The sequence below is a fragment of the Aotus nancymaae genome, unplaced genomic scaffold, assembly GCF_030222135.1.
Source record: "Aotus nancymaae isolate 86718 unplaced genomic scaffold, 86718_ANA_hifiasm-v0.15.2.pri h1tg000002l, whole genome shotgun sequence".
Taxonomy (NCBI): Eukaryota; Metazoa; Chordata; class Mammalia; order Primates; family Aotidae; genus Aotus; species Aotus nancymaae.
The window spans coordinates 364655-384901 of NW_026988413.1; the positions used below are offsets into that span (position 1 = coordinate 364655).

At 42.0% G+C, this 20247-nt stretch overlaps 1 protein-coding gene across 7 annotated transcripts in view; it reads right to left on the bottom strand.

The window, feature by feature from the left end:
• The window catches only part of DYNC2I1 (dynein 2 intermediate chain 1), a 115448-nt gene that overhangs the window by 61784 nt on the left and 33417 nt on the right, over window positions 1-20247 (bottom strand). For all 7 annotated transcript variants that reach the window (XR_010338794.1, XR_010338799.1, XM_064366636.1 and 4 more), the window contains 6 exons: window positions 14387-14442; window positions 11974-12028; window positions 8458-8526; window positions 4525-4602; window positions 3778-4000; window positions 939-1041 (listed from right to left, as the gene is read on the bottom strand). Coding sequence is in view for 5 of the 7 variants with exons in the window: in XM_064366636.1 (XP_064222706.1) it covers window positions 939-1041; window positions 3778-4000; window positions 4525-4602; window positions 8458-8526; window positions 11974-12028; window positions 14387-14442 (584 nt within the window). In the remaining 2 variants the exon portion in view is untranslated. The remainder of the gene's footprint in view (window positions 1-938; window positions 1042-3777; window positions 4001-4524; window positions 4603-8457; window positions 8527-11973; window positions 12029-14386; window positions 14443-20247) is intronic.

The window sequence follows — 20247 nt, forward strand, 5'->3', positions numbered from 1 at the left end:
TCTTGCTTTTCAAAATATTATTCTATTTCATATTTACATGAGTCTAACAACATACTGCGTAGCTTGATTTCTGAGTTTATCAAAATTGCGTTAAACCATGTGTAGTTTTCTGAGAACATGAATCAGATTAAAAAAAAAAAAAAAAACAGCCATGGGGCGAGAAACTAGTTTTACTATCCCCACAGGAGACCCAAAACATAAGGGCAGCAAACTGCTGAGAAACCTGTTAACTTTATTATTCTGTTTGGTTTTGTTTTTGAGACGGGGTCTTGCTCTGTCACGCAGGCTGTAGTGCGATGCTGCAGTCACGGCTCAGTGCAGCCCCAACCTCTCAGGCTCAAGCCATCCTCCCACTTCAGCACCTCCCAGGAGCTGGGACCACAGGTGTATCTCACTAGGTTGCCCAGACCCAGTCTCGAACTCCTGTGCTCAAAGTGCTGGGATTATAGGCATAAACCACCATGACTAGCCACTTTTATTATTAATGATTGATCTGTTCATTCGGTAAACGTGTACTGAGGACCGCCTAAGGCCATGTACTGAGCTAGGTGATACAGATTTTAAACCCACTTTTAAAAATCTTCAGTTTTTCATTTACTCCTCAGTCATATTTGGGTGTAGTACAATATACCCTTGACTTGAAAATGTATCTTTTATAGATTTCTAAGTTTCACAAATTTCTTCATTTACTCCCAGGGTAGCTCCAACGGTCCACCACAGATGTTAAGGACAAACATCAAATATCAAGCACATGGTATGTAGCAGCACACACACCTGCACTAGTAACATAACGTCTGCCCACAAAGAGCAGTACAAATTAAATAATATACCCAAAAAAAGTAGTAAAAATAAAATTTAAAACTCTATTTTGTAAAAGTATGTGAAAGAAAAGTATGTAAAACCCTGTAACATCTTCTGTGCTTTAACAATGCACCTACTTTTGCTTAAGGGCCTGAGTCCGACTCTTCTGACGGTGTGAAGCTGAGGCAAAATCCACAAAAATTCCACAAACGGAGACTCTGGAAGGGGAACTGTTTGTATCTGTAAGAAGGAGAAAAAAAACTATTTTTGCAAAACTGAAATATGTCTTCCAAGCAAAAAAATATCAGAAGTAAGACAATTATAGGCATATATAACAATTATACCCAGTAAACCCTTCAACTAATGACGAACATCTTCCATAAGCATTTCAGAGGCCTCTCTTGTCAGACATCTGCCATACAGGACTGTGTCAGGACTACAGCAGGCCATGTTTACAAACAGTTACAAAGCACCACACAGACATTTTAAGAGGTGACTTTTTAAAAATAAGGAAACGTTTAAAGTCACAAAACTAAGACCTGAATAAAGACATCCCTGGAGCAGAGCCCACACCTCTGTGCAAGGCGTCAGCACTCAGCAAAGACTCCTTCACTGACCAAGTGGACCAATTACCAAATGGTCTCCTGCTGCCCTAAAAAAGGGTAAGGTGTGCAGTTTATAACCAACTAGTCCAAGCACCACAGGGTGCAGCAGAGTATAGCCAAGGGGGAAGCAGAAAAGCAACTGTATCGGCTACAGCAGCGAACACTGCTTAGCACGCAGAACGTGCCTGGCACTCCTTAAGCACCTTCCATGTTCAGCTTGTTTAATAATCTTCACAACAACCCTAAACAAAGTCTGACCTTATTTCACAGTTAAAGAAACTGAGGCACAGGGAGGTTAAGTAACTGCCCAAGATCACACAGCTAGTAAGTTATCTGAAACTCCGGAGTCAACACGGCTCTATGATTCCTCCTTCAGCACAGACAGCAACTTCGACGCTGTGCTACACTCTACCCCTGTCCCCCTGTGCCAGCTCAACATTAAATAGGGCCAAGAAAGTAGCTCCAGCTTTATCTGGAGCAATGCGTATGACAGCGAATAACTCCTTCAAATAACAAATATGCCAAAAAATAATCTCTTATATTGAGAGTTGTGAATTCTAATCTTGTGAATCAGGCTAATGATGATATGACACTAAACATATAGAAAGTAAGTAACAAAAAAAGGTTATTCAAAGATCTGCTAAGAAAATCAGTAACATTAAGTATAAAATCTTGCTCGCTTCTCAGCAACTCCAGAGCAGATGAGCTTTAATGCCGTCAGGAAATCCAGTGTGTGCGTGGCACACAGACCCTCCCCTGTGTGCAGTGCTACTCCACAGGGAACTGAGGGAACCAGTCCCTGAGCCTCAGCCAGACGACAGGGCTGAAGTAGGGGCAGAGCCTTACCTCTACCAGCACAGGTGCCCTTTAGCTACAATTTAAAGAACGCTCTATCAGCACTGCCCAGCTCGGTTCTGCCACCTCTGTAGCAGGCACAAAATATGAGACAATGAATCATTCTGCAAAACTTTCATTGGTATTGGTGCATCATATTAATTACTAACTATAATCAACTGCATAAATTACTGAATATTTTACCAGATAATTTAAAGTAGTACATCATCAAATAATATTTTAATATTATCCTATTTTACCCTCAGTGCTCATGTTTTATCAGAATGTCATAGTTTTCCTTTAAAGCAATTTGAAACATTAATTGCTACTCTCACAAGTAACATTATATCCTGATGCCAAGAATTTGGAGAAAAAAATACATTTTGAATTTAATTTAAAAAGGTTCTTATTACAACAAAACCACAGCTCATATGAAGAAAAAGAAACCGAAAAAAAAAAGTCCTCGTAGAGGCCGGGCGCGGTGGCTTACGCCTGTAATCCCAACACTTTGGGAGGCCGAGGCAGGTGGATCACAAAGTCAGGAGCTCAAGATCGGCCTGGCCAAGATGGTGAAACCCCGTCTCTACTAAAAATACAAAAATTAGCCAGATGTGGTGGTGCACTCCTGTAATCCCAGCTACTCAAAAGGCTGAGGCAGAGAATTGCTTAAACCTGGGAGGCGGAGGTTGCAGTGAGTTGAGATCATGCCACTGCCCTCCAGCCTGGAAGACAGAGCAAGACTTCATCTCAAAAAAAAAAACAAGGGTCCTTGTAGGAAAAAAGAATGAATCAAGAGCATGCCTCGTGTCAGGCTCAGCCTGGCTACGTCCCAAGACCTGACAAGGACCTCGAACCCTCAGTCCCCATGTGCCTCATGAAGGCACTCACCAGTGGACACTGCCACGCCTCCAGAGAAAAACATGATTCTCCTCCTGTGGAAACTCCACGAGCACATTATCAGAAAAAATAAGAGCATGTCTCACAGACACGTAAAAGGCTGGTTGCAAAGAAAACATGAGCCAGGCTGCCCACTGAGGAGGGCCACAGTATTGACACCACCCTCAGGACAGATGAGCATCACTGTCCCCTGAGGAGGGCCACAGCACCCTCAGCTCCCTCAGGACAGATGAGCATCACTGTCCACTAAGGAGAGCCACAGCGCCCACAGCTCCCTCACGACAGGATAAGCATCACTGCCCACTGAGGAGGGCCACAGCATCCACACCACCCTCTGGAGAACAGGAGCATCACTGCCCCAAGTAGGGCCATGGCACCCTCAGCTAACCTAAGGCCTGGGTGCTAAGCAGAAAGTCATGTGCAATTTCTCTATGTAAGAGAACTCCTGAGGTCCACATGCTCAAGTCTTCTGAGGGCCTCCCACGTGGTAGCTGCGAGAGCATGGCACCGCCATCATGTGGAAGATGTTACTTCTCTGTCCACCTTATGAGAGCAGTCCTGCATATGACGGGCATCTATGATGGCTCAGTACACAGAGTGCTAACAGCATGGACACCAGTAGTAGCATTTATTTGTTTACCTGTCCTTGGCTCCTCCTTTTCAAATTCTATTCTACCTTGCTTTTGACACAGTTTCAAAGATAACTCGCCAATCCTTTCATTTTCTGCATTAATAGCTCTTTGAATTTCCTGTATTTCCTTTTTTTGAGCTAGAGGAAGTTCTTCAAATTTTTCTCTTGACTCAGGTTCATTACTGCTTTCATCATCATCGCCATCACAAACCTCAAAGTCATCTTCGTAGTCCTACAAACAATAATCATGTTCTGGAACACTTTAAGACAAACTGACTTTACATTAACACACTGAACAAAACATGACAATTTATAATTTAAAATAGACAATGTCCTCATTACAGCTAACAAAGATATTTATAGCTTACTGATGCTAAAATGTTTTTGAAATCTATTATAAACTGGTACCTTTATTTCTCTAAAAATAAATCACACAATACAGAACCATATGCAGATGACCTATCAATTACCATAATGTGCAAACATTTGTGCTGAGAATGTGAAAGTGTATGTATTTTTATAGATACCTATATACACAACTTTTTTGCAGTGTTTATGAGTTAAATTATAAAATCATTTAATTACATCATATTGGTAAGTATTAGTAGAAGTACAGCAAATATTTTATAGGTAACAGCTTAACCTAAATCAAACCTAGTCAGATACTATTAGACTAAAAAGGCATCAAATTATCATATATGATTTTTAAGAATAAATGATTTTTAAGCTAAGAAAAGTTTTAACTTTCATACATACTTCAAAATCATCTTCATAACTGGCTGTATATGCATCAGCTCCACCATTTTCTAAATCAATTTCTTCCTTTTCAATTTCCTAGAGGTAAAAATCAAACATGAAACCAAAAAATTCAATCATAAACTTGAATATTGCAAATAGGTTGGGAAAACATGTTTTCTGAGATTCATTTGATGTTGCTAATTTTAAACTCTTAGGTATTTATAGAACTAATATGATGTTAAATTCCTTTAAGAAACACCCTTGCTAACTTATAGGTAGGACCAAAAAGCGTAAACATCCTTGAGAAACCTCTAATTCTGGTGGCTAAAAATTTTTTAAGTGTTATACAAATAATTTCAAATGTGCAGCAATCCATTTCTTAACCATGAATATATTCCCCACTGAACGGTGCTCATCTTATCTACACGTTAAAAACAGACAAACGCACTTTGGGAGGTCAAGGCAGGCAAATTACCTGAACTGAGGAGTTGGAGATCAACATGGGCAACATGGCAAAACCTCACCTCTACCAAAAATACAAAAAAATTAGCTGGGCGTGGTGGTGTGCATCTGTGGTCCCAGCTACTCCGGAAGCTGAGGTGAGAGGATTGCTCGAGCCTGGGAGGCAGAGGTTGCAGTGAGCCAAGATCGCACCACTGCACAATCAAGAAGAAATTACAAGGCACACTAAAAAGCAGAACATACAGTTTGAAGAGACAGAGCAAGCACCAGTTCCAGACATGGCAAAGATGTTGGAATTATCAGAATAGGAACTAAAAACAACTATGTGTAACATCCTAAGAGCTCTACGAGATAAAGTTGACAGCATCCAAGCAGAGGGATGAAAAGCCTAAGAAAGAACCAGAAAGGAAAGTTCGAGGTCAAAAACAACAACAGAAACAAAAATGAGGAACAACTTTGATGGGCTCATTAGTAAACTGGACATAGCAGAAGTAAAAAGTCCCTGTGCTTGACGACACCTCAACAGAAACCTCCAAAACTGAAAAGCAAAGAACCAAAAGCAGGAAGGGGAAAAAAAAAAAAACAGAATACTTGATACAATAATGACTGAGAATTTCTCCAAATTGGTGTCAGACACCAAACCACACTTTCAGGAAGCTCACAGAACCAAAATAAATGTCAAAAAATCTACACCTAGGCATATCGTATTCAAACTAAAGAAAATCAGAAAATCACAGATAAGGAAAAAATCCTTAAAGAAATTGGACGGTTGTGGTGGATAGCAGAAAATGCTCTTATCTACTGAGGAACAAAGATAAGAATTACAGGCCAGGCGGAGTGCCTGTAATCCCAGCACTTTGAGAGGCCAAGGCGGGTGGATCACCTAAGGTCAGGAGTTTGAGACCAGCCTGATCAACATGGTGAAACTCCGTCTCTACTAAAAATACAAAAATTAGCTGGGTGTGGTGGCGCTCGCCTGTAATCCCAGCTACTTGGGAGGCTGAAGCAGGAGAATCACTTGAACCTGGGAGGCAGAGGTTGCAGTGAGCTGAGATCGTGCCATTGCACTCCAGCCTGGGCAACAAGAGCAAATCTCCATCTCAAAAAAAAAAAAAGAATACATCCAACTTCTCAGATACCATGCAAGCAAGAAGAGAGCATAGAGAAATGTCTGAAGTGCTGAGAGAGAAATATTCACCAGCCCAAAATTACACATGTACTCTACAAAATTATCCTTCCAAAGTGAAGGAGAAATAAAGATTTTCAGACAAACAAAAAATTGAGGGAATTTGTTGCAAGTAGACCTGTCTTGCAAGCAACATAAAAAAGAAGTTCTTCAGAAAGAAGGTGTATTATTCCATTCTCTCACTGCTGATAAAGACATACCCAAGACTGGGAAGAAAAAAGACACTTAATTGGACTTATAGTTCCACATGGCTGGGGAGGCCTCAGAATCATGGCAGGAGGCAAAAGGCACTTCTTAACGTGGCAGCAGCAAGAGAAAAATGAGGTAGAGGCAAAAGCGGAAATCCCTGATAAACCCATCAGATCTCGTGAGACTTACTATCACAAGAATAGCATGGGAAAGACTGGCTCCCATGATTCCATTACCTCCCGCTGGGTCCCTCCTACAACATGTGGGAATTCTGGGAAATACAAATCAAGTTGAGATTTGGGTAGGGACACAGCCAAACCATGTCAGAAGGAAAATAATACAGGTCAGAAACTTGGGTCTACATAAAGAAACGAAGAGAATGGAAGAAGAAATAAGTAGAGGGAAATAACTCTTACTTTTCTTTTTCTTAATTGATCTAACAGGTAACAGTTTGTTCAAAATAATAGTAATAAAAATTTATTCAATTATGTATGCTTAGGTATTTATCTGTGTGTGTGTCTGTGTATGTATATGTATAATTAGCCTTCCTTATCTGTGGGTTCCACATCCACAGATTCAACCAACCACAGACCAAAAATATTTGGAAAAATAAAAATAACAGTAACAAGAAAAAACACAAATTTTAAATATAGTATAACCACTATTTACATAGCATTTACATTGCATTAGGTATTCTAAACAATCTAGAGATAGTACATGGGAGAACATGCATAGGTTATACACAAATCCTATGCCACTTTATTAAGGAACTTGAGCACTTGCAGATTTTAGTATCCACAGGGGATCCAGGAACCTATCCTGGGCCAATACCAAGGGATGATATGCTTATGTCTGCTTATACATAAGTGAAATGAATGACAGCAAGAATACAAGGGATGGGAGGCAAAGACACCCTATTTGGGAAGTGGGATAGTCTTAGCCAGGAGCAGCGTCTCATGCCTATGGTCCCAGCTACTCAGAGGGCTAAGGCAGAACTGCTTGAGCCCAAGTGTTTGAGGCTGTATTGGGCTATGATCAGACCACTGCACCCCAGCCTGGGCAACTGAGCAAGACCCTGTCTCAAAATAAATACAAAATAAAAAATAATGAAGTCTTATAAAAAATAAGGTCCTCCTGGCACACTGTCATATAAAGTCACTGTACATTAAATAATAGACACTACATTTATTGTCCCAATAAATACAACACCTGCTGATTGATAAGAACAACAAAAACAGGAATCTTAAACAAAAACTAATAGCATTACATTTCTTATTCTTGTTCAACTCAGTAGACACAGTGGCTCTGAATCACGTCCTATGTCTTGCCAGGATTCTGAAACTACAATTCATCCACTCTGCAAACACTTAAAACACACCTAGTGTGCGCCAGGCACTCAGCCAGGTGAGGAGACAGTGGGGTGTGGAGCGGACACCGTCACTTCTGTACAGAGCTAGAACCACACTGGGGGACAGACTGCTGGGAAGGAACAAGAAAGTCCCATCACCAGGAGTTCACCTGCCCTGAGGAGAGCCCCACGTGCTATTCCATCAAGCTCTGCACTACGTTCTACAGAGGCCCCGTCCTCAATTTTCCCCTCATATGAGGATAGTCGTATTTCCTTGATCTCCCCGGTTTTGCATATACATTCTGCAAATTACTTGTAACTCTGTATAATTCTCATCAACTATGGCTTGGATCATGTCTTTCGTGATTTCTCGATCAGCTGTCTTCAAATCTCCCCGCTGTCTTCAACTTACAGAGCAACAATGAGAAGGGTGTCTGTTCTTTCACCCTAAACCACTTCCCTCCAATCTCTGCAAAATCTTATCCTCTTCCAGGAAGAGTCTATGGTACCTGACGGTGTGCACACAACCCAGTTACATTCCTTGACCCCCACAACCAAGACTGCTTTCAACACGACCAAGGACTTCAAACAAGTGCAAGTATGAATTTCATATTAAAATCTCACCAGTCCCTTCATACTCATGTTCTGCTATCTAAAAGGGACAATAATCATTCATAAAATGCTGGCAGAAAAGCAAGGAAATGTGAGTGGAAGTCTGTCTGCTGGGACAGGACTGCAAAACTACGAAAAGATGTACTCTCCTTACCACAGTTTCCTCGCCTCCCAGCCTCTGGCCCAGCTTCCACCACACGGATGAGGCTTCTTCGTGGCCATGCTAATGGAGAGAGAATAGCCCCATCAGCCAGAACACAGGTGGGACTCTAGGGGATATACACAAGCCATGCAGCACCCCCACAGAGCCTGCCAGCCCTCAGCAGACAGGTACACAGCCTGTGAAGCTAACACCCTGGGAAGTGGGTCCCAGCTTGGTGGCTTACACACTGTGTGACTGAGAGCAAGTAACTTCACCCCTCTGTGCCTTGGCTTTCCCTTCTGAAAAATAAGAACTACAGCACCTGATTCACAGTAGCAATGAGAGGACTAGAAAAAAGAACACACAGGGGCCGGGCGCGGTGGCTCACGCCTGTAATCCCAGCACTTTGGGAGGCCGAGGCAGGTGGATCACGAGGTCAAGAGATCGAGATCATCCTGGCCAACATGGTGAAACTCCGTCTCTACTAAAAATACAAAAATTAGCTGGGCATGGTGGCGCGTGCCTGTAATCCCAGCTACTCAGGAGGCTGAGGCAGGAGAATTGCCTGAACCCAGGAGACGGAGGTTGCGGTGAGCAGAGATCGCGCCATTGCACTCCAGCCTGGGTAACAAGAGCGAAACTCCGTCTCAAAAAAAAAAAAAAAAAAGTCACTCCCCAAAACTAGGCAGTGTCTAAAACTGTTGACAATATAATGTATTATTCATGAAGAAAACAGAAAAAGAACTTTCCATGTATCCAGAAAACTATTCTGGCACATAGTAGGCACTCCATAAAGGCTACTAGTTATCTTGAACCAACATAAATTCATTGTTGCTGCTATAAAATACGGGATCTAGGCTGGGCACAGGGGCTCACACCAGCACTGTGGGAGGGGAGGGGGGCGGATCACAAGGTCGGGAGTTTGAGACCAACGTGTCTAAGAAGGTGAAACCTCGTCTTTACTAAAAAAATAAAAAAATTAGGCAGGTGTGATGGCGGGCACCTGTAATCCCAGCTACATGGAAGGCTGAGGCAGGAGAATCACTCGAACCTGGGAGGCAGAGGTTGCAGTGAGCCGGGATCATGCCACTGCACTCTAGCTTGGGCAACAGAGCAAGACTCCATCTCCAAAAAAGAAAAACAAATACAGGATCTAATCATAAGCCAAAATGAGTTGTTAGATACATTCACAATCAACTCTGAATTTTTCAGGAGTCCACCACCATGCCCAGCTAATCTTTGTATTTTGAGTAAAGATGGGGTTTCACCATGTTGGTCAGGCTGCTCTCCAACTCCTGACCTCCAGTGATCCACTTGCTTCGGCCTCTCAAAGTGCTGGAATTACAGGTGTGAGCCACCACACCGGGACTTTTTCCAATTTTTTGGTTGTTGCTGCTGTTATATAGATGAGGGCTTCCTACGTTGCCCAGGCTGGTCTCAAACACCTGGCCTATTATTTTTTTAATAAAAATAAAATTTTAAATTTTAAATTCTAAACGTGGCTCACATTATAATTCTAGTGAACAATGCCAATCTGGAGCTTAGAGAAAAAATTGGGAGACATTAGGAAAATAGGAAAATCTGTATGTTTTAATCCAATAGCTCCACAATTCCACTTCAAGAAATGTACCACCAAAAAATGAGGAGGATCTGTATCATCCAAACTGGAGGGATTTCCCCAATTAACTGAGAAAAACTGGAGGCCACTGAGTGTGTGTGTGTGTGTGTGTGTGTGTGTGTGTGTGTGTAAATGCTTAAAACTGGCTTCCAAACTCCCAAATTCCCCAATTAACTGAGAAAAACGGGAGGCCACTCTGTGTGTGTGTGTGTGTGTAAATGTTTAAAACTCGCTTCCAAACTCCCAAATATACCTATCAATGTATGACTATAAAAGACCATGTAAGAAGAAATATTTGTAAGTCTTTTTTTCTGTGGTCAGTCTGTGGCTGCAGCCAGATAATAAGCAATATAACCACCACCACCACCACCAAAATTAACCAAACATAGCCATGTCAAAACCACAGGTGCTGTGTAACTTATGTAAAATCATGTGTTCATGTATGGATATAGAATAAAGCAATTCATAAAAATACGGCATGAAGGCTGAGCACAGAGGCTCTTACGTATAATCCCAGCACTTTGGGAGGCCAAAGCAGGGGGATCACCTGAGATCAGTAGTTCGAGACCAGCCTGGCCAACATGGCAAAACCTAATCTCTACTAAAAATACAAAAATTAGCTGGGTATGAGGGTACATGCCTGTGACCCCAGCTACGCAGGAGGCTGAGGCAGGAGAATCACTTGAACCCTGGAGGCGGAGGTTGCAGTGAACTGAGATCGTGTCACTGCACTCCAGCCTGGGCAAAACAGCAAGACTCCATCTCAAAAAAAGAAAAAAAAAAAATATATATATATATATATATATATATATATATGGTACAAAATTTACATACCATATATATGGTATATATATTATACATATGGTACAAAATTGTTAAATATGATTACTCAAGGTCATGCATTTCAGATATCAAAAAAAAATTATTCTCCAGAAATAATTCATAGAAGCCAAAATATGCGTGCCACATTGTCTATAATAACAAAACAAAAACAGGAAAATGGTTTGATAATACTCCCAACTCCACAGGGTGCCCCTTTACAGTTACTAAGTAATCATGATGAAGACTGCTCTTAGGACACTAATGGAGCTGGTGGAGATAATGAAGTCTGTGGAGAAACGCTCCTGTGCTAAACGCAAAGAGCAGCAGAGGGGACGATTCTCCCCCTGCACGACTAAGTGCCACAAGGTAGCTCAGCGTATGGGAACAATTACGCAAGGAGAGGGATTACAGTGTCCATTAATAACACGCGCTTGGAAGAATTTGCCAGAGAAGCCATCGGAGCCTCAGCTACTTTGTGGGGAGATTCTTAGCACAAACACAATTTCTTGACTTACTATAGGTCTATTCAGGCTATTGCTTCTTGAAGCAGTTTTAGTAATTGATAGTCTCTAGGAATTTGTCCTTTCATCTAAATTACCTGATTTGTTACCATAAAATATTGTCCAATATTGGAAGTAGGGCGCTAGAAGTTACTCTTATTGTGAACTGTCTATTTCTCCCTTCAATTCTGTCAGTTTTTGCTTGTGTTTTGGGGCCCTCTTGTTAGGTAAATATCCATTTACAATTGTTCTATCTCCTTGCTGAACTAATTATTTGGTCATTCTGAACTGTCTCTCTCTCTAATAACACTTTCTGTCTCAAAATCCATTTTAACTGATATTAGTACAGCCAGTCCAGTCCTCTCATAAACTTGATATAGATTCTCTTCACTCGCTTTTTCACTTTCCATCTATTTGCATCTTCTCGCCTAAAGTGAGTCTCTAGTGTGCCTTCTGGGATCAAGACTCAAATAAGCCACCTGCAAATGGGCCCTGTCTCAGGCTCTGCTTTCCAGGGGAAGCCCAAACTAAGACCATGGCTGCTCTGGATGTACCATAAAATCGACAGATCCTCAGTCACGGCCTTACCTTCCGTCTCGAATCTTTATCTTTTCCATGATTCCTTACTAAATTCTCGGCATGCCTGGAAAGCAAACATAATCAAAATCAAAATCACTTTTAAATGACGACTTTTAAAAAATAAAACACTTTCTGTATCAGTGAAAGCTCTTAACAATATTTTGATATGATCCAGGAGTGACGGCTTGCAGCTGTAATCCCAGCTATTTGGGAAGCTGAGGCAGGAGGACTACTTGAGGCTAGGAGTTTGAAACCAGCCTGGACAACAGAGTAGACACCCCATCTCTACAAAAACAAAACATCAGCCTGGCATGGTGACGCATGCCTGTAGTCTCAACTGCTCGCAAGGCTGAGGGGGGATAATTGCTTGAGACCAGGAGTTTGAAGCTGCGGTAAGCCATGATTGTGCCACTGCACTCCAGCTTGGGCAACAAAGCAAGACGCTTTCTCTAAAAATAATTTTTTACAAAAAACCGTTTCAGGTTAGCAAAGCATGTTTTATTAGAGCAATAAATGTTAAAGTCTTCCTAACATTTTTACTATTTCAGCATAATTCAAGACAGAAAATACCTTCCAGAGAAGAAATTACGTGTTTTACCAAATTTGTGTGTGAGTGCAAATCTGCATCCTTTAAGAGTTCTCAGCCAGGCGCGGTGGCTCACACCAGGCACTCAGGGAGGCCAAGGCAGGCAGAATGCCTGAGGTCAGAAGCTCGAGACCAGCCTGGCCAACATGGTGAAACCTCATCTCTACTAAAAATACAAAAAAATTAGCCAGACGTGGTGGTGCACACCTGTAATCCCAGCTACTCAGGAGGCTGAGGCAGGGGAATTGCTTGAACCAGGGAGGAAGAGGTTGCAGTGAGCAGAGATCATGTTACTGCACTCCAGCCTGGGCAACAGAGTAAGACTCCATCTCAAAAAAAAAAAAAAAAAAAAAGTTCTAGAAATTTTCTATAATTTTATTAGTCTATCTGAAATACGGTTTTATATTTAATATAATATTTCTAAAAGAAAGACATCTTCAAATATGTTTTATTTTTTCATATTTCATGTTTGTTAGGACCTAAAATAAAGATTTGCAAAACATCAAACTGATTCTCAATTTTTAAGCTTTCATTCATACCAATATACCATGTGATTTAACAAAAATACAGAATTGAGCAAAAAAGTCTTCTTGTGCCTTCTAGTGGACATGTAGTATAAAATCCAGGAATTGACCCCTAGGTTTAAATGCTAGCTTTGCCCAAACTTGTAAAACTTTGGGTAAGACATTTATAACCCGGGTTTTCTAATCTTCGAAAAAGGATTACAAAATATGACTGTCAGAAAGAACAAATTAAATTATAGGGCTTATATATAAAATGAGAGTTTAGGCCAGAAGCAGTGGCTCACACCTATAACCCCAGCACTTTGCGAGGCCAAGGCAGATGGGTCACTTGAGGCCTGGAGTTCAAGAGCAGCCTGGCCAACATGGCAAAACCCCATCTCTACTACAGATGCAAAAATTAGCCAGCATGCTGGTGCGTGCCTGTAGTTCCAGCTAGCCAGAAGTTGAGGCAGAAGAAAAGCTTGAACCTGGGAGGTGGAGGTTGCAGTGAGCAGAGATCACACCACTACACTCCAGCCTTTGCAACAAAGGGAGACTGTTTCAAAAAAAAAAAAAAAAAAGTTTATACATAAACTCCTATTAATTGATGCTCTTTGCAAAACCCATACAACACAGGAATTATCTTTGTTTTAGCAAAAAGCCACCCAACACTGCAAGAAAGAGGTAGGCTGGAAATTCCAAGCAAAGCTGGCCCCCACCCCCACTCTGGGAGTCTCTGCCAAGGCCTGAGGGTGGAAAGTTCTCTGCTTTGTGTTCACAACCGACAAACAGTGGGCAGAGGGGGGCTTGCTGGCACGTCCTGTTTTTAGTGGCTGTGAACTCCGGAATGAGTTAGCTCAGGCCATGTAAAAGGGGCAAAACCACCCACCTGTGGGTGCTTTAGCTTCAGGCACACTGAGAGACTCCCAAGTGAATTATTCTCCCCAAAGTGAGCATCAGTTTTCTAATTTTGCATGAACAAATATTAAAAAGATCAAAAATAGATCCTGAGGCAATAAGCAATATTAAAATGAAAAAATAAAAATAAATATAATTAACTTAAAAGGGCAAAAAAAGCTAGTAAGTTTCCAAGCTCCTCTAGTATTCCTAAAACATACCAACCCATTTGGAGGGACTAAGGGGTAAAATCTAAAGAAAATGAAGTATATCTATAACTTATTCCCAAGAACTGGCCATCACTGGAACCAATACAAAAAATTCCCTGCTGAAGCATTCCACGAGAGGGGCACACGTAAAGCTCGACCACAGGGCACCCAATCCTTCCACGAGAGCGGCACACGTAAAGCTCGACCACAGGGCACCCACTCCTTACTGGCTGCTGGTCCCATCTCTTTTTGAGCTTGCACCTCGATTTCTGTGTTCACCGTTCTATCAAACAAAAGAATAATTCCATAATCATTTATTACCATATCAGAATGAAGTAAGCACCCCATAAAATAAGCATGGATTCAAAATTTAACAATAGCATCTACACAAGTATCTTTAAAGTAACTACTTTTACCAACAATTTTAGTAAATTAGATAATTAAATGTAAAGAAAATGGATAAAAGTATATATGAAAAGGTGATTATATATTACCCAAGGAATTAGTCATTCATTTCACAAAAGCAACACATTATTTACAGATACATCTGACTAGTTCCTTACACTGCTTAAAATGATAAACTTTCAAATGTATAAAATACAGCTACTTCACAGATTCATGTACCCACAGGAAAAAAACTTTTTTCTAACAAGTGAATTTTGAAAATAAAATTAAAACTGTTAGACTGTAAATCAACATATGCAGGTGGCTTGTTTGAAGAGAGACACAGAGTTGAATGAGCTCTCCGTGTAAAGTGCAGCATGTCGGGACCCATCCGTTCCCCCAGGTGAAGATGCCTGGGGGTGGTGGAGAAAGTCCACCTCTGGAGGGAGAACATTCCAGGCCTGGGAGCAATCATAAGAAGCACAGAGCAGAAGAACTACGGAGTTGAACCACCATCTAAGAGATCAGTTCAGAAGGAAGGATGCAACCTGCATCAGAGGCCATTAAAAAGGGTTCACAATGTTCAAACACTTCTCCGACCTATCAATTCTACTTCTACTAAACCATTCTGGCCAGGCACAGTGGCTCATGCCTGTAATCCCAGCACTTTGGGAGGTTGAGGCAGGAGGATTACTTGAGCCAAGGAGTTCAAGACCAGCCTGGGCAACATAGTGAGACTTCATCTCTATAAAAAATTGTTTTTAAAAAGTTAGCCAGGCATGGTGGTGCACACCTATGGTCTTAGCTACTCAGGCGGCTCAAGCAGGAGGATCACGTGAGCCCCGGAGGTGGAGGCTTCAGTGAGCCGTGTTCAGGCTACTGTACTTCAGCCTGGGTGAAGAGCAACACCCTATCTCAAAAATATATATATATATATATATATATTACTCTTATCCTATTCCTGCAGGTATTAAAAAAAACTGAAATTATTCTTAGACAACGAGATATATCTCAATTTTCAACCTGTTCAACAGAGTAATTAATAATTTTTTAAGATGTTAATAACCTAAATGTTAGCATCAGGATGCTCCTAAGTAGAGGAGGGCTATGACCACATGGTGGAAAGCCAGACGGCCACTACATATCCCTGCACTGAAAAGTATTTCCAGAACAAAGAGAAAAGTTCAGCATAATTCCAATTCTACATTTGTACAAAGTTCATTTACACATAGAAAAAATGATGGCTAGAATATAAACAAATAAAATAAATTATCTGAGTCTGGGATCATATGTAATTTTTTGTCTTATTTTTTATATTTCCGTATATTTAAACATCTTTCCAAGGCCAAGTGCAATGGCTCACAACTGTAATCCCAGCATTGTGGGAGGCCAAGGTGGGCGAACCGCTTGAGGTCAGGAGTTTGAGACAAGCCTAGCCAACATGGTGAAACCCCATCTCTACTAAAAATACAAAAATTAGCTGGGCGTGGTGGTGTGCGCCTGTAGTCCCAGCTACTCAGAAGGCTGAGGCAGGAGAATTGCTTAAACCCAGGAGGCAGAGGTTGCAGTGAGTTGCGATCACACCACTGTACTCCTGCCTGGGCAACAAAGCAATACTCTATCTTAAAAAAAAATTAACAAAATTAATTAGAAAAAAGTATAATGTTTAACAGAACAATGTGTTGTGGTCCATAAAATAAATTGGAATGGGAAAAAAATAAAATCACTAGTGCTGGATAGGAAACATTATGATTTACTGACTAACCAGATATAAAGAAGGAAGGAAAAAACAGTAATCAAGTTAACGCTAAGAATTAGACCCAGGTGGTGGGCAAGCAGTGCACAGCATGGGGGACCCTGGCTGTGGTGACGGCAGCCAGTCAGGCTGCACGTGGGGCCAGGAGAAGCATTCTGTGACTCTCCCATCACCGACCACACAGGGAGGCTGGTAACGCTGTTCACCCAGATGGCCTGCAAACGGCAGAGCTGAGACAAACTTCAGCACGGTGTTGTCAAATTCCTGTGGCCTCCTCACGCAGTCCCTCAGGACTAACACTTGGATAGGAGAGTCCTGGGCGGGAAACAGATATTTACAACTGATATTTGAAGCCACTGCTTCCAGAAACAGAAAGGAGACAATCCAATCTTCAAAAAGATAAAAGTATAGTGGGCATGGAGGCTCACATCCTAATCCCATCCGTTTGGCAGGCTGAGATAAGAGGATCACTTGAGGCCAGGAGTTCAAGACCAGCCTAGGCAACACAGCAAGAACCCATCTCTAAAAAACATGTTTTTAAAAAAGATAAAAGTGTAGCTGAGAGGCTAACAAAGAGAGGAGGTCACTGGATTCTTCTATTATAGAAGTCGCTGGTCAGGAGGCTTAGAAGAACATGTCATATATTTATTACACTTACTCATACCCTTTCTATCGCTAACTGATAACTGGAGGAAGCTTACAATAACAGTTACATAATTCTAATTTAAATCATGGGCCAAAAATCATATAGAGGCTGGGCACTGTGGTTTATGCCTGTAATCCCAGCACTTTGGGAGGCTGAGGCAGGCAGATCACCTGAGGTCAGGAGTTCAAGACCAGCAAGGCCAACATAGCGAAACCCTGTCTCCACTAAAAATAAAAATAAAAAATTATCCAGGCTTGGTGACACACGCCCGTAATCCCAGCTACTCAGGAAGCTAAGGCAGGAGAATCACTTGAACCCAGGAGGTGGAGGTTGCAGTGAGCCAAGATCGCACCACTGCACTGCGGCCTGGGTGATACAGTGAGACTTAGTCTCAAAAAAAAAAAAAAGAAAAGAAAAAGAAAAAAAAATTATACAGAGAAAGTGAGAGATAATCACAGAGAACATCCAACCCTGGGAACAGTTCCAGTTATATCTGCTGTCCTGGCATAATTTTTCTTTTCTTTTGAGTCAAAGTCTTGCTCTGTCACCCAAGCTGGAATGCAATGGCATGATCTTCAGCTCACTGCAACCTCTGCCTCCCAGGTTCAAGCAATTATGTCTGAGCCTCCCGAGTAGCTGGGATTACAGGTGCCCACCACCATGCCCAGCTAGTTTTTGTATTTTTAGTAGAGACAGGGTTTCACCATACTGGCCAGGTTGGTCTCGAACTCCTGACCTCGTGATCTGCCCACCTTAGCCCCCAAAGTGCTGGGATTACAGGCGTAAGCCACTGTGCCCGACCTCCTGGCGTAATTATTAACAGTGCCCCTTGCACTTTATGGTAACCACAGGATAATTACATCAAATAGTACCTTAACAGAGTACTCAGCTGAATATCCAAAAGGTGATACTAATTTTGAGTACCAAAAGTACTCAAAAGTTTTGAATTTCTACAAGTCAATGTAAAGGAAAACTTTGATTATACAACACTCGATCACCATTCCTGACGTTGTATCATTTATCTGTTCATTTCTTTTTTTTTTTTTTTTTGAGATGAAGGCTCTTTCTGTCCCCCATGCTGGAGTGCAGTGGCACAATCTCAGCTCACTGCAACCTCTGCCTCCCAGGTTCAAGCAATTTTCCTGCCTCAGCCTCTGGAGTAGCTAGGACTACAGGTGTGTGCCACCACACCCAGCTAATTTTTGTATTTGTAGTAGAGACCGGGTTTCACCATGTTGGCCAGGATGGTCTCAATCTCCTGACCTCGTGATCCACCTGCCTTGGCCTCTTAAAGTGCTGGGATTACAGCCATGAGCCACCATTTTTCTACTTTTTTAAAATAGAGACAGGGTTTCACTATGTTGGCCAGGCTGGTCTCAAACTCCTGGTCTCAAGTGATCCACCTGCCTCGGCCTCCCAAAGTGCTGGGATTACAGGCGTGAGCCACCACACCTGGCCTCTTTTCTTTTTTCCTTTAAGACAACGTCTTACTCTACCACCCAGGTTGGACTGCAGCGATACGATCACAGCTCACTGCAGCCCTGACCTCCTCAGCTCAAGTGATCCTCCCACCTCAGCCTCGGTAATAGCTGGGAATACAGGCGTGTGCCACCATGTCTGTCTAATTTTTTTTTTATTTTGATGGAGATGGAATCTCACTATATGGCCCAGGCTGGTGTTGAACTCTTGGGCTAAAGAGATCCTCCCACCTCAGCCTCCTGAGTAGCTGAGACTACAGGTATGAGCCAATACGCCTATCTAATATTTAATTTTTTTTTTGGTAGTTCTTTATTCTATGGCTTCTCCAACACAACATAAGCACCATAAGAACAGTAATTTTTGTTTTGTTCACAGCTGTATCCTTAACACTAGAACAGTGCCCACCACACAGGAGCCACTCAGATAGGAACAACTTGTCTTAAAAAGAAAATGTCGGTCATCTGAATAATCTTTCTTCTGGGACTAATTTGAAGGCAGTGACTTTACAAAGATGCAGAATAATGTTCTTCATGGACAATTTTTCACATCCACCTTTAATAAAAGCCAAATCTATGTCCAGAAAGACATTTCTGGGTATAAGTAAGCAAATGTAACCTAAGCAAGTCACTTCGGTAATTAAACTTGATCTAGGGAATGGAGAATAGTCACATTCAATAACAGGTGAGTGGTGGGATCTAAGCTGTGGGTACAGGAGTGAGTGTTCACTGGAAATTTACCTTGACTTTGCTGTATGTTTCAAAATGTTCATAATACAACATTGGGGAAAATGATGAAGTTCTAATCTAGGGAAAGAGATCTAAACACAAAAAGAATGAGGATCCGTCCTCCAGGAGGTGCTTCTCTGTCAGTGACCACCTCATCTAACCTTCCATGTGGTTGACTAGAGGGGAGTTCACGGGCTTTCGACACCGTAGACGTGGGAAGCAGAACTGGCACTGCCTCAAACCTGCTAAGAAGCATGGCCAACACTCTGATATAAACGGAGACCATGGGCTGCGGGAGACAGTGGGGTCCCAGTGAGAGAAGGCCCCAGGGCAAAGGCAAAGGAGTTTAAAGGACTCAGACCCCATGCAGGACAGAGCCAGTAGCAGCTGAGACGGCCGGGAGCCAGGCAGCTTCTGCTCTTAACATGACTGCTTCTTGGTCTCAGTGCTCCCAGTTTTAAACCACTGGCTTTTGAGGCCTACAGTAAACACTGCAGGGGCCACCAGCAATACGTTCATTTCCTCAGCTGTGTCAATTCGTATCAGGAGATCCGAGTCCCGGGCTTCTGCTGAGGCCTACTAGTCTCATCCCTGAAGGCTTGACTCTCCCCTAGCCTCAGATATCACCTGACCCTTGCAAAGATTTCACTACCACCTTAAAGGAAACATCACCAAGAAATAAGAGAATAAAATCATATTAGCTTCAGATTCTGTAAAAACAGAGCAGCAAAAAGCACACTCATGAGAACAAAAGATGCTAGACCACGTCTAGGAAAATTCTAAGTACAGAGATGAAATTAACAGACCTGGGAGGGAACTAAATCCTCTGCAATCAATGCTTTTACGGTGTTGTTTTGTTTTGCTTTTTTGCAAACTTACACCTATTCTGGTTGAAATGTTTGCAGAATTATTAACTTAATTTCCACTTTAAAACCTATCAGCTTCCTTTTTAAAGTTAAATTTCAAATTTTTTTTTTTTGAGAGACATTTTTTTGTCACCCAGGCTGGAGTGCAATGGCGTAATCTCGGCTCACTACAACCTCTGCCTCCCAGGTTCCAGCAATTCTCCTGCCTCAGCCTCCCGGGTAGCTGGGATCA